The following is a 15,494-nucleotide window of genomic DNA, read 5'->3' on the forward strand; positions in this document are numbered from 1 at the left end:
GTCCAGTCAGCCTATTATGCCTGTCCAATAATGTAATTCGATACACTTGTGCACTTCTGGTTAGCTGTTTCATAGGAAAACAATAGTGTTGTTATCTAAGTTATATGCTAACATTGTTTGGTAAATAGTCGCTACTTGCTGAAGTTCTATGGAGTTTTTATCAAAAATGGATTTTAATCCATTGAGTTAAGATTAAGATTGGTTTTCCATGTTACTTTAACTATATGGCTTATTTGTGTTTTATAATATCAAAATGAATTGCTAGGCATAAATCTCGAAAACAGCTGTACCGATTTCGTTAATTCTATTTTTGTTAGGTTTATTATTTTTTCAGTTTTTAAAGTTTCTTATATAAGACAAAGGTTCTTATGTTTCAAGGCGAAACAAAGTTCACGGGATCCGCGGAAGTGTGAAATAAAAATGATTTCTTTGGTTTTAAATAACGCAAGTATCAAAATCATTTGCTCCGGCTCTTTTACTCTATCGTACATATCATTGTTCAGTATGAAAAACTTTGATTAAATACCACGCTGCTTGCTTGAACGAGCATACATTAAGGCCTAAAGCAACTACAAACTAAAATATAACTTAAACCTGTAAAAATAGAGTTTAAATTTCAATATAGCCCATTAGAAGTCCAAAGTCAAATCTGTGATAGTGGAATTTAGGTTCTGTTAACACAGTTTTATGACACAATTTTGTTCGTCGCATATAATGCTCTGGTGCATTACATAATGTTTTCATAACTTTGATGAAAATTTTATATTTTCTTTTTGGGGAACAATAATGGGAACGGAGACGTTTCCGTTTGACGATTTGGAGATTTTGTTTTAATTTTTCTTTTCTTTCATCCTGTCCATAGTGTTATGTGTGATGGAGAGATTTGATCTCATAAAATTAATTACATACCTATTTTTGATTTTGACTCGTTAGTCGTGTGGTCGCAAGTCTGCCGGGTAAGTGGTCTCGGGTTTCGATTCAAGAGAAGGGCAGAGTATTGCTGGGTGTTTTTCGGTTTTTCGAAAATATCTCAGTAGTAGCACGGAGTCTGGAATTGTGCCCAGTATATGGCAATAGGCTCACCCCCTATTACCTTGTATTTCTTTTATATAAATAAATAAATAAATAATAAATAATGGGACTTAAACATAAACGGTGTACATTGTACACCGTTTATGTTTAAGGACAGAGATGCGGTAAAATGTTTGTTTGTGAAAAGTTAAGCATACTTGAGATTCACAAATTGTACGTTCAGTACAAAATAGTATGGAATAGTATAATATTTGGTACAAGATTCAGTTCCTGTTACAATTCTTTAAAACTAATAACAATACTGGTTCAAAGTCTGTATTATTACCTATGTCTACATTTTCAATGAATGAATGGCTTAGTTCTTTGTTATATTGCAAAATATTATGAAAGCTATGTCCTTCACAATCGTGCTCATTCGAGTTTTCAGCTAGTAACCTATCGCACGTGTATTCTTTTGAGTTTATTTAGAGGATACGATATTTAGGCCAGTCGTTTTTGAGGTGTGTGCGTACAAATATGTGAATGATTAGGCCTTGTCAAATTACCGTATAGATTTTTTTCTTATTCTTCACACAAGATATTTCGTATTAGTTGACAGATGGGTATTAAAAGAAAACATGTAGCATTACAGTTATCCAGATTAAATCAATATTTAAATGACTCAGAAAAATGTCCACACTTGAAAACTCCCCAAATCTGTCTGTCTATATTAAACTAGAAATCTTATAGACTTTTGATATTAGCTAACCAATTCTTCGTTAATTCCAAGTTTAGTTTATACTTTAATCAAGTTCGAGTTTCAACTTACCATAATATTTATTAAATGATAAATTATATTTATTTTGCAAATAGGTTACAATGTAACTCTTTTACACGTCAATCTCTTAAATAACTAGATGAGGCATTTCCTATCGGACTACTCTGAGAAGAAATGCCGAAACAAACTCAGAGGTCACAGTCTCTTTTAAAGTCCAGACAAAATCAATTAAAGATGTCGTAAATACATATTTGAGTGAACTTAACGTGTTACAGTTCATTTGTCACTATGGTTACCTTCTTGCATCAGATACTCGTGTGTTCTTGTTTAAAATTCCAGGATATTAAACTAATATATCTTGTGACTCCTTGACATTCGGCTGTGTATTAATTAACCAATTTCCTCCCATTCCAGGTTTGCTCAGAGAGTAGTGCGAGCGAATCTTCCCTTGAATCCTCGAGCGGTTATGGAAGCCAGGGCGCCTTCGCGGCCGAAGACCATGCCATACAGCACCAAGTCCAACATGCTGACGGTAAGCTATTTTCAACCTTATATCTCTAAAACTAAGAGTTAGTTTTAGTATGCAAAGTTCTGTGTGTTTGTGTGCAAGCGATTTGTTGTCTTATTTTTGTGCAGTGTAGGTTTTAGTTTTGATTAGCAATGTGTGGGAATGCTTTAGAGCGGTGTAGTTTTTATATTTGGTATTCTGTGGAGTGGTCTATGTCCATCATAAGACGAAAGATGGGCTGATAATATTAATAACTAGTATAAAATAACAATAGGCTCACCCCCTATTCGATAGGCTCACTCCCTATGACATTACGTGCCGTAATGTGCACCTCTGCCTACCTCTTCGGGGATAAAAGGCGTGACGTTGCGTTGCGTATGATAAAGTTCTACCTTAAGGACTCGGGTTTGGTTCCCGGATTTGGTACAATGGATGTTTCTATTAGTATATATCTCTGCCTACCTTCAGAGGATGATAAATCTGACATTAAATCAATTTGTCACAACCCTGAAATCGAATCAGAAACATCCTTAGCAACCGCAATGTCAATATCACTCACTCTAAAGCATTCCATATCCTTATGTAGAGCAATGTTGTGTGATTGTAGTCTCTATGTGTATGTACTTAAGATTTGTTTTCAATTAGCAATGTTCAGTGTGGATTTTGTTTGTTAGATGTTTGTATGTTTTTGTTGCTAGTTGTATTTTGTGTTTTATTTTTTGTTAAATAAAGTCCATTTTTGTATATTTTTTTAAGAATACAGTAAAAATACATTTTTAAATGAGTATTATTGACGTATGTTGGTGGAATTGTCTTGTCATAATAAATTAATGACAATTTAATCCAAATTGAAAGAAAAAGTAACTAATTTATATTTGAATAGAAGAAAATTAATACCTATTATACAAGATTTAAAGTTCAATTTTTATTAAAAATACCTTCTTTATTTGAAAATCCCTTGTTAGCTTGAACCAAAACTTTTTAAAATTTCAATAATCACTTTTTAATTTGATTAAAACCACATTTTACCCCCAAACTCCCTTTTTTATTTTTTATTTTATCTCACAACCCGCTTTGCATGCTCATTTGCTTACACCAGTCGACTCGGAGATCGTAACTCTACGGAGAGAGAGTGAGTCATCAGTGGCAGCGGCAAGAGAGAGTTTCTCAATCTCCCTCGGAAGTTTAGAAGAAGCTGTGCGGTCTTTGGACGAAGCGAGTGAGACTCCAGCCTTTGCCACTATTGGGAAGAAACCAGCTGTGCCTAAAAGACGGCCTGTGTCCATGTCTGGTAAGATTCTTGGTCGTTTTTAGGCTATAGGTGGTGGTTTAAAGACTATGTATGGTGACTGGTAATTAGTGAACGATATTTAAACACGTGATTGTACTCATGATTGCAAACAACTTTCCCGAAGAAACTTTTTTTGTATGCTCATTGGTTTTATTTTTATCACAATAACAAAATATTGTGTACGCGCACACAAAGTTCCAAAACACCTACTAGTCTTTCGATAACGCGGGCTTGCTGCTAACAGTTGATCATGCGAAAGCGCGCGCGATATTTTGTAATTGTGACATAAATAATGAAACCAAGAAGTATACAAAAAAAGCTTTGTATCCAAAGTTCTGGAATGTTTTTTATAATCACGTGTTTAAATATCGTTCACTAATTACCAGTCACCCTACATATTCAGGTAGGTAAATAAGAAATATGAAGATGGCACATAAGTAATGAAATAGAGAAGAATTGAGAACCTCCTCCTTTTTGGGAAGTCGGTTAAAAATAAATGAAAATGTTTTTATCTGGTAAGGTAATTTTTATATGCATGATTTATGTTTTCATTTACGCTTTTTAAAGCTTTTTTTATAACAGTTATGAGCATAAGTTAATATACCATTTATATTAAGCATTTTAATGGCCCATTACTAAAGTCCATCATATTTTTTCTTTATATTTTCACCTTCTAGAAGTATTTGTCATAAATCTATTCAATCTCAATCAGTTCACGATAACTTATTGGAATTTCGTTAAAATTTAAGTCAAATTTTAATCAGTTCACGGCTTCTAATTACCATGATGACTATTCCCATTAACATTATTTAATCCTCCCATTCAACGACTTTTATAACTTACTGGGACTCTCTTGTTTTTCTTTGTGATGGCAACCGAGTCCCCCATACAAAGTTGTCGACTATTCTGCCAGTGTCGAGTGGTGAAGGTAGAATGGAGTGAAAACAATGTCTGACATAATTTTATTGTAATTTTCGTGAGACATACTAAATTAATTATTATATGTTATCGGCTTACTCAAGTAACTATTTGACAAGGAACTCGACTAGTTTCAAGCCATGCTAGAGGCTCATATTCATGATGGCTTGAAACTAGTCGAGTTCCTTGTCAAACAGTAACGTGAGTAAGCCGATAACATAATAATTAATTTATTATATCTGACACATAAATAAAGATGTTTTATTTTGCTTACAGCTACAGTATGGTCCCGCCGCGGGTCGTCCAGCTCGCTGGGCAAGCCGCCGCCGCCGGTGCGACGCTCCTCGTCCATATCCAGGCCGCAACGACCGCCTTATGTGCAGGTGAGCTCAATATAAGTTACTCTACATAGCGTCCCATAAAAAAAAAAATGTCATATGGATAGAATGGGATGGGATGAACGAATGAGCCGGAGTGATGCCATGGCCTCACAGAATAAGCGCGTATGTGAGGTAGCTGAAGGTCAATACCCATATACCCAATCCTCAAAACGCAGGCAGCGCACTTGTAACTCCTCTGGTGTTCTGGGTGCCTACCACTATCTGATGAGATGAGCAAGGGGTCGATTCCTGGGTCTGGTAAAGTACTAGAACGAAAATTTTATCAGTTATAGCACGGGGTTTGGAATCGTGCCCAGCATATGGTAATAGGTTCACCCCCTATTACATTGCACTTATAAACACAAATGGTGAAAATTGGGTGTACATTGTACAGTGCATTACGTGCCGTAATCTGCCTCTGCCTTTGGGGATAAAAGGCGTGACGATACGTACCTACGTATGTATTGTAAATTGCAATTTTAAAGAGCTTTTTTATATTTAGAAGATGAGCATTCTAATTAACTTATTATCTTAATTAGTTCAGAAGTATAACAAGAACATCCTGTTTATAAATATGTCCTCCTTTGTCATGGAATAAAACACCTTACCTCAATTACTATAAGGCTCAATTTCGTCCACAGAACACCCAAAGCCCCCAGCTATCTACAAATGAGGCCGACAACCTGCCGCCTCCGCCCGCGTTCCTGCTTCAACCCGACGGCGACACCGGTGAATATGACTGTATTCAACTTTGTGCACTATTTCTTTATAGATTAAGTTCAATTTTGCATGCATTCACTTCAGTACTTCGTTCGAATTTTCTATTTAATTTTGAATTAATATTTTATTTTAATTTATACACAATGTATACACGAGCGTAAGTGTTAAGATAATTCATAGCAAAACGTGCTTTCGATGGTTGGTAATAAGGTTGGTTTTCGTAAATATTTTTATATTATTAGAAAAGTTATTTTACTTCTTAATAATATCGGTTTTAGAATAATTTGGTTTATGGATCTGAACTTAAGGCATGCAAAATATAAAAGCACTTGATAGCTTTGAATTTTTTTTGTCTTATAGACGTTTTTGTGTTTTTTATTAGATTTTAAAATGACTAGTGTTTCAAGCTATTTATTTTTCCGTATATCGTGCAAAAATAGTATTTAAATTATTTGCTAAATGTGTTTTCCCGAAAACATGTGTAAACATATTTTATTTCCTTTCTGCCTCATGTTACTTGAAATAACCCTTTCTATTCTTAATTTTACTGCCTCGTTAGTCTAGTGGTCGCAAGTGCGACTGTCGGGCATGAGGTCCCTGGTTCGATTCCCGGGTCGGGTAAAGTATTACCTGGTAATTTCTCAGTCGTAGCACGAAGTCTGGAATTGTGCCCAGTAGGGGTAGAAGAGCACATATTCTACCCCTTCTAGGATAAAAAGCGAGACAATACTATACGATTCTTAATTATTGCTTACATATAAATTAGAGGGCGGTATCGTTCCTTATAATTAATATATTATATACTTTAGTAAGACCTAGATGCGAATGGCACGGCCATGCTAATATTTTAAGCGGTTGTGTAATTTCAACTCCACAAACCAACATTAAACATTCCCAAATCTCTTCCAGCTCACTCCAACGTAGCAGAGACAGTGAAACAACTAACAGAACTAAAGCACATGCCAGCATCGCCCGGCCTCGTTCGCCGCAACCTACAACAACTACACACAAACCAGAACCAACCCCAATCCCCCACCACCCCCTCTCTATCAACCTTTCAACAGGCTAAAAGCAATTTCTCTTCATCCACGAGCCTCAATAGTACGGGCAATTTGAACCCCATATATGGCCAAACCGGCCATAAGATTATGGCGTATGTGGAGAATTCTATGTATGTACGGAAGAATAGTTTGAATAGTTCGAATTCGGATTTGATTAATGCTGGTGAGTGATATTTTGTTATATAAGTTTTTAAACTGACATGGTCACTAACACTATTATTAGTACTTATGACGGGATATTTACCATGTTTATTCACTTCGATGAGTTTCCGATATTTCGGCACTGTTGCAAGCGCCACGATCACGGATTAACTGGAGTAAATGCCGTCTTAAGTACTAATAATAGTGATATTTTGTTATTTATTTTTTTATGGGTAGATCGGTTAAGTGATCTATATACTTAGTATGAGTTTGATTTATGCTTAAAGTAATCGAAATGAGAGCGCGTTCAGGGCCCCGATTGGTTGGTTTATGTGCCGGCCAATCAGAACGCCGAATGCCTTCTCGTTTCGATTAATTTAAACGTAAAGATTTGCTTTACGGTTAAAGTCATACTAAGGGTATAAGATCGATCACGTGATGGTAAGCAATCGGCGCCGCTCGCACTCGCAACACCTTACGTTATAAGTGGTTATTGGCCTTTTATAAGATGTGTAACACAAGAAGAAGTCCTAAAATGATGCAATGCATGAAAAAAATTGGCCAATTGGCGATTTAAGGCCGAGAAATAATGTTCGAGAAATACGTATAGGAATGTTGCTATACCTATTTGAAAATAATGTTATGGCAGTTTAGGTTTCCCATGGTAAACGACTTATTAAGTCAAAGAGATTTTAATACTGGTAAACGACTTATTAAGTCAAAGAGATTTTAATACTGGTAAACGACTTTTTAAATCAAAGTGGTTTTCCTACTGTTACTATGATTATTTACAGGTATATACGCGGAAAGTCGCGGCTCTCCCCACGGGTCGTCGCCCTCTACGCCGAGCTACGGAGAAAACAACTCGTTCTCCAGTTTCGGACCAAGAATGTCCAATGAGACTAGTCATTATGGACAGACTGGTAAGAAATATACTGTTTTAGAGGCATTTTGGATTTGTTATTACAATATGAAGTATATTATTCACAACAGTTGTTTTGTAAAATGCGGTCAAAGTCAAACATTTATTTCAATTAATCCTTAATTAAACAGTTTTGAAACATCAAATTGAATTGTCAGTCTGTCTATCATTGAAGCTACATGCTCGTTCCAAAGTGTAACTTCGGATGGAGAAGAACGAGTAACAAAGTACATAAAAAATCCTGGTAAATGGTTAAAAAGACCTGGCTTCTTTTTGGTGAAAATTGTTGATATAAAAACTCTTAAATATTTACATAAAGAACACAATTTTAGTCTATCACATTAAAGTCAAATGATGTTTTTAGTAAACGTATCTAATAAAACAACAACAAAGCTAAACAAGTGTGCAAGGATCTTAGAAGACTACATTCTATAGCTCCAGAAAAGCCTTCAAATATCTACCCATTTAAAACTAAACCTTACCACCCCCCACCCAGGTTTCAAATCCCAACAAGACAAGAAGTACGGGCAGAGCACGATATACGCGCAGCCGTCGGAGATCATCGCCGGGTTCAACAGTATGTCGCGCCACGACACGCGACACGACGCGCGACACGACACGCTCAGCCCGCTCGCGCTACGGAAGAACATCGCCGCGCGGTCGCATAGCGCGGATAGACATCATTTAGAACGTATGTATATTATATTACTGACCCGAACCAATAGGGCTAATCTTCGGCCGTAGGTTTTATTGATTCACGAATAAAATGGCTTACTCACGTCATGTTTAGACGAGGAACTCGACTAGTTTCAAGCCATGCTAGAGGCTCATATTTATGAGCAGCATTCCGCGACACACGACGCGGCGTTTGTCGCACTGCTACTTGCGATTCGAGTTACGCGCCCATCGCGCCTTCTGCTTGGAGGCTTGAAACTAGTTGAGTTCCTCGTCAAAACATTACGTGAGTAAGCCGATAACATAATAATTAATTTAGTATGTCTCACGAAAGTTTTTTTTTTAATTTAATATCAAAACCTATTTATCTTCATTTCATTCGTTCATTTTTGTTCACGAAAGTTCGCAATAAATAGAATTGTAGTATGTAATCTGCGAAGTTTCGGACGAAACTTCGTTTTTCGTTGAATTAGAGTAGGCACGTGTGATTAAATCTTCTCTACTTTCTGTACTATCCTTATCTTTATACTACACCGTAAACCTAACCCTTGCATGGTTACAGAAGGCGGCCTGATCGCCCACCTGAGCGCGAAGCTGGCCCCGCAGTTGTCCCCGCGCACGCAGCGCCGCGCCGTCTCCTCCATCTCGCCCGCCGACACGCCCGCCAAGGGGAAAGGTATGTAGCGGACTCTACACATTTCATACATATCGTAGTCACACATCATCATAAGATTCCGTCTACTTCTAGACATATGTAGCCTTCTAATATTACGCCATTGATCTTGGTCTTCAGTCTTTTCCGGATGGGTACTTGAATAGTTGGTAGTTGGATAACTACTGCCAATCACTTTGCGGATATCGTTTCTCCAATGTCTAGGAGCCCGGAGCTGCGGACTACCTTTCGGGTTTGCCGGGGCTCCGACTCGGAAAGCAAGTACGGAGTGGTTTTTAGCAGTAAGAGACATTCCCTCTCACCTTGCCCAGGGCGAAAGAAGTCGGATTTTCACCCCTGAAACAAAAGCGTCTAGGAGCGTTTGACGTGGTCTGCGCTTAATCACGTCTATAAGAACAATGATCTCTGACACGGTGTGCTCACTTCAGCTTGCTTATCGTTTGGGCTAAGGATATAAAAAGCATCAATCATCTGTTTTAATTTATTTACATCCACTTTTGGAACGTGAAAACCTAAGGTTTTTGTACAAAATAATCTTACGTCACCATTCCCCCCCAGGATGATCCCGGTCAGCCGGCGTTCCTGGAAAAAATGTCTGCGACGTCCATTTAAGCTTGCTTACTCGCTTTGACCGTACGGGACATGATTAATGCACACGCTTAGGTACGCCAGACATACAATCATCCGTTTAGCAGTAAGCTTTCTTACTGACTTACGGTAGGCGCTATGTGGGCAACTGGCTGCCGTACAACGTGTAGCAGGTTCAAAAATTCCCGCACGGAATTATCTGGTTTGTGTAATCCACAAATTGTTGTTTCGGCTGGCTGTCAAGTCATGTGTTTGGAACGTGTTCAAGAAAATCTTTTGGTACGTGAAAACCTAAGATTTTTGTACAAAATGATCTTACGTCTCACCATTCCCCCCAGGTACGATCCCGGTGCAGCCGGCGTTCCTGGACAAGTTGTCTGCCACGATCCAGCAACAGCGGCGCCAGCTGGACAACTCGCGCGCCAAGACCGTACGGGACATGATCAATGCACACGCTCAGGTACTGTACAACGCAAATTTTTTTTAAGCGTTTGCCCACATTATGATTTTCTCCTGTAATTTGCAGCCCGATCCTCGTTGTCTGCGTTTACAAACCTACAACGTTACGTCACATACACATGACACCCAGACCCGAAACAACAATTTGTGGATCACACAAAGAATTGCTCCGAGCAGGAATCGAACTTAATGTATAACTACACGTTACAATATTAACGGCAGCCAAGATTCGCCCAGCCACCGCACCAACCGTATCAGTCAAATTTCATCAGTCAGCCTGACGTCATTATAACAAACGACTAATATAAGCACGGTAAACAAGCAGACGGATCACCTGATGGTAATCAAATCGCCGCCGCCCATGGACACCCGCGGCGTTACAAATGTGTTGCCGATGTTTTTTTTGGGGTTAGGAATTTCTAGTTAGTTGTTGGGGATTGGGGGATTGGGGATTGGGAAGATTTCACACTAAAACGAGGGGGGGGGTAATCGAGCCTCTGGTAACCTTAGTCACACAACGCAACACGTCGTTTCACGTCACGCCTGTAATCAAGGAACTATTTATCACAAGCTAAAGCTATATTTTAATTATCATGTTTGTTTGTTTCCAGCCGGATCCTCGTATCTGCCACACGTCGCTAATGGAACAAATAAAACGCGGCGCAACGTTACGTCGCAACAAACACTGCAACGACAGATCTGCGCCTAAAATACGTTAGGTAATGTATAACATACAAACATAACTTTCACGCCTAAAATCTCGTTATGGGGTAGGCAGAGACAAGGACCTCCAATTGCTACGAATCTTACATATCTGGAATTTCGCTCTTAATGTAAATAACATAACAATACTCATTAAAATGATATAACTTTTGTCAGCGAAAATTATTCGCCCGCCTTTAGTAGGGATAGAAAGTAGTATCCTATGTGTTATTCCAGACCATAATTTATCCTTGTTCCAAATTTCATCCTGATAACTTCAGCCGTTTGACATTTATGTTTTCACGTGGGATATTACAAATACACAAAGTCACAACATGCAACTTTTCCGAGTTATATGTACTTTCTAAGATTATTTAGATACCACTGACGATCAATGAAGGAAAATATCGTGAGGAAACCTGGGCTTATAATTTCTAATTATATGTTTGTAATCGCGAACCCGCATTGAGGAAGCGTGGTGATTGATACCCAAACCTTTTCTATGCGTGAAGAGGCCTTTGGTCAGTAGTGGCCACTTATAAGTTGTTGATGATATATTGTTTTTAGCATGACTTATGTTATAACAGGAATCAAGCTAAAAAAATAGTGTCTAAGAGTAAACATGTTTTTCACATCTGACGTAATAATAAGATCTATTTTCTAGTTAGTTAGCTATTATTGAAATATGATGAAATACTACATCATATTATTATCACAACTAATAACAATGAAGTAGGTATCTTGTTATTAAACCTTTTAATAGAACGTTTTATATTATTATTGGGTTTTCTACTCAGTGAAAAACATATTATTTGGACGTCTTAATAGTAAAATGTCCACATAAATGTTTTTCATAAATAGTTTTTATAATAAGGCTTGGCTGAAAAAAGCTCTAAACAGAGAGAGTGGGATGACCAACGGCTAAATATAAAATAATAAACAAGTTTTTGCTATATGCCTAGGTTTCATATTATATTAATTTTTATAAGATGTATTGAATTTGACCAGTTGTACCTAATGCAATTAATTTTTCATACAAATATTTACACATTTGATAGGAACCGGACGATCTTTCATCTCCTTCGAATGATGTTTTATTCGGTCATTCCAATACCCACGAGAGGAGCAGGGTCGCTATTTATGTCGATATTTTGAGACTAAATTCTACGATCAAAAACCTACATACTTATAATTATTAGGTAGTTCAATCGTAATAAAATAGTTTTAATAATAATTAGAATAATGTCGTGGGAATTTCCATATTTGTACAATAGCACAATAGAATTGTAATAGTATATTATGTCACAGACGAATTGTATAATCTGGCTTATGGAGCGGTGCTTGTTACTACGACGATTGGGTCATGCCATTTATTGACAAATTTACATATACAACATAGCTTACGCCAATACGTTATACAGCCAAAAGAAGAAATTAAAAACTAGTACAATTCTAATAAACAAAAGATAAACAATTAAAAAACAAAGAGAAATATATACCTAAACAGTAAATAAACTATAAATAAACACAAGCCATGAGTAGGTTTCCAACCCGGACCCTCGTACTTTAGAAGCGGGGGTTAAACTTTAGGGCCACCACAACACCAAATCATTTATTTCAATTTAATTACATTAAATACTTTTGGAAAGTAAAAAGCTACTCTATACATAACGTCACGCCTTTAATCCCCGTCTCACAATTTATGTAAGTCCCATGTAATAGGTGGTGAGCCTATTGCCACATACCAGGCCCTTTCCCGACTCCGTGCTATTACTGAGATATTTTCGAAAAACCCAAACAGTCCAGTAATATTTTGCCCGACCCAGGAATCCAAAACCCCTTGCCCGGCAGTGGCACTTGCAACCACTTGGCCAACGAGGCCGTCGTAAAAAGCTACTCTCTATATTTAAAAGTCTTGCAATGAACAGCCTTACAAGTTGCCGTTTTTCTAAACGGCTAGTCGTAATGTAATACGACGGATTATAGAATTTGCCTGCTACATAAACATACATTAAACACAAATCTAGGTATTTATTTATACGTACTTTATAAATAGGATTTGTTTTTAATTATTATAAATATTTTACACATAACTGATAAAACTGGGTTTTATCATATACGTAAATATGATTTAGCTCAGAATTGTTAAGGAAAATCAACGAAGTTTACTAAAAATAATATCTAGCAGATGGATGACCTAAGTAACCTAAGTTGTCGTACTAGAGGAGTTATAAGTACGTTACTGGTTATTTGGGGTTTAGAGATTAAGAGGATTGACGTTGAAGAGTAATTGGTATCCGGTTACCTCAATCATACTGCGTCAGTCGAGTCCTGCCTCTTGGGTGGGGTTTTCTAATTGGGCTTGATTTTCACTAAAACATAAGTACAGACCCTAGAATTATATCTAGTGTCTGGAAATATGCTCGCCACTTATAATAGTATAAATATAGGCTAGTTTCCTACTAGTCAAATAGAAACGTCAAAAACGATATTTTCTATGATTTTTTTTATTATGACGTCATCATACTTTTACGTCAAATAGCAGACTTGTAACTAGAAATTTAGCTATAAAAATAAACAAAATTAAGTAGTTCATCAAATTTTAAAATGAGTGAGATTATTTTTGAATATTATATTGGGTTGAAAAGTCGAAAGAATTTATTTTTGACCAAGGATACTACCCAATTATGATAATACTAGCTAACACTTCTGCCAGCGGCTTCGCCTGCTTTCCACTAGGATAAAATTTCATCTCGATTCCTTCAGTAGTTCTTGAGTGAAATAGCATCTAACATCCATACTCACAAACTTTCGCATTTATAATATGAGTAAAGATAAAAGATGAAATGTAGGTTACAATACATAATGGTATGCACCTCGGTCTACTCTTCAATATGTAGAAACTAGCGACCCGCCCCAGCTTCGCATGGGTGCAATGGTGATATATTATACTTATATACCTTCCTCTTACTTATTAAAAAAAACCGCATCAAAATCCGTTGCGTAGTTTTAAAGATTTAAGTATACAAAGGGGCATAGGGAAAGTGACTTTGTTTTTTACTATGTAGTGATATTGTTAATTAAACCATAATACATCACTTCGGTTACGTTCATAATATTATTTTGGTCCTCTCTACTTGGAATATTTATTCAAAAATATGATCTAACCTAACTGTGTCAAGATTGACATTTGGTTAGCAGTCCCATACATCTTTTTGTTATTGTATTTTCAACTTTATAGCTTCATATTTAAAGTCGATATTTTTGCGAATTCTAAATTATTTTCGTACGTCTGTTATTGTAATAATTAAGGACATATGACGCAATGAAACGTCACAAATACTTGTTAAATGTATTTATTACCTTTTTATGTTGACGGGGGGAAATCCAGGCGCTTAGCTTTTTGGGGTAATTTACCTCATTGAAATCTCCCCGGTGGCCATCAATTGCACTTGAAATAGGCACCGGGTCTCTTAGTAGACTAAACTCTATGGACACCTCTTTATGGAGACCTATATGTCATATATATCCTGAAACCGCTCTTTGCACTCTTTGTTTTTATACTGTCAAATAGCCTATGGCACAGACAAATCCTTCAGTTTCTCCAAAGAGATTACTAATTCTAATTAATATAATGACTATGTATGTAATATTTTAGAAATTCTCTATATAATTTCATAGGAAGTCATTGAGCATTTCCTACAAGATTTGCGGAAAATGTGTTCCTACTAATGTTAAAGTTATTTGATAATTATTATATTATGTGTATATTACATTATATACCTTTATTTGTATAATATATTAAACCACAATTTGTACAATGTAATATTCTCCGTAATATAACTTAGTTAGAATGACTAATAAAATAGAATATGAAAATACAAGAGACATATTATTATCTAACTATTTCACTGAAATAATTAAACAATGTAATTATTTTCTTAATAAACCACATAGAACATGTTCATGTCAATATTCAGACTTTAGTTAATTCGAAATACGAGGGAAATATGCACAATTGGCTTTTGCCCGCGGCTACGCTCACGGTCTCGAAGGATAAAAAGTAGCCAATGTGTGGGCTATTCCAGCCCATAATCTATCCTTGGTCCAAATTTCATCCCGATCTCTTCAGCCGTTTCGACGTGATTGAGTGACACACATACACACAAAAATCAATCTCACAAATTTTTGCATTTAAAGAATTGCGCAAAGGGCATTCGGTTTATAGAAATATAACATTATTATACAAAAATATATTAATTTCATACATTGATTGTAGGATTCCCTTCAATGCAATGAAACGCAAATAAATTATATGTTTTTTCTTTACAGAATGATTGAATAATGCTGCAAGCCGAACAGCAAGATATCACCGGATAAGAAAAGAAAAAGAAATTGAACAAAATGAGTGAGTGATTGAGTATACCAAATTTTTCGTGTATTCGAAAAACAATATTGTATACTATATACGAGATGTAATTTACATAATACGTATGGGAAAACGGAATATTATATTTTTGGAAAAGGTTTTTTTTTTGTATTTAATTCAATATGAAGGATCACTTCAATTACAGTACTATTAGTACGAGTTTGCTTTACGTTTAATAAGATCGAAACGAGAGCGCGTTCAGCGCTTTAATTGGTTGGTTCATTGGTGCCGACAAATC

At 36.4% G+C, this 15,494-nt stretch overlaps 1 protein-coding gene across 8 annotated transcripts in view; it reads left to right on the forward strand.

The window, feature by feature from the left end:
- The window catches only part of LOC118279069 (protein MTSS 2), a 162,871-nt gene extending 147,649 nt beyond the window's left edge, over nt 1-15,222 (forward strand). For 2 of the 8 annotated variants that reach the window (XM_035598596.2, XM_035598600.2), the window contains 11 exons: nt 2,204-2,321; nt 3,397-3,588; nt 4,783-4,889; nt 5,528-5,627; nt 6,516-6,830; nt 7,603-7,731; nt 8,227-8,421; nt 8,968-9,081; nt 10,005-10,126; nt 10,737-10,844; nt 15,160-15,222. In XM_035598596.2, coding sequence (XP_035454489.2) covers nt 2,204-2,321; nt 3,397-3,588; nt 4,783-4,889; nt 5,528-5,627; nt 6,516-6,830; nt 7,603-7,731; nt 8,227-8,421; nt 8,968-9,081; nt 10,005-10,126; nt 10,737-10,844 — 1,500 coding nt within the window. In that variant the 3' untranslated portion in view covers nt 15,160-15,222. The remainder of the gene's footprint in view (nt 1-2,203; nt 2,322-3,396; nt 3,589-4,782; nt 4,890-5,527; nt 5,628-6,515; nt 6,831-7,602; nt 7,732-8,226; nt 8,422-8,967; nt 9,082-10,004; nt 10,127-10,736; nt 10,845-15,159) is intronic. The other 6 variants (XM_035598601.2, XM_050698285.1, XM_035598597.2 and 3 more) reach the window with 5 other exon arrangements.
- The last annotated feature ends 272 nt before the right edge of the window (nt 15,223-15,494 follow it).

This window comes from Spodoptera frugiperda, chromosome 14 (genome assembly GCF_023101765.2).
Source record: "Spodoptera frugiperda isolate SF20-4 chromosome 14, AGI-APGP_CSIRO_Sfru_2.0, whole genome shotgun sequence".
NCBI lineage: Eukaryota > Metazoa > Arthropoda > Insecta > Lepidoptera > Noctuidae > Spodoptera > Spodoptera frugiperda.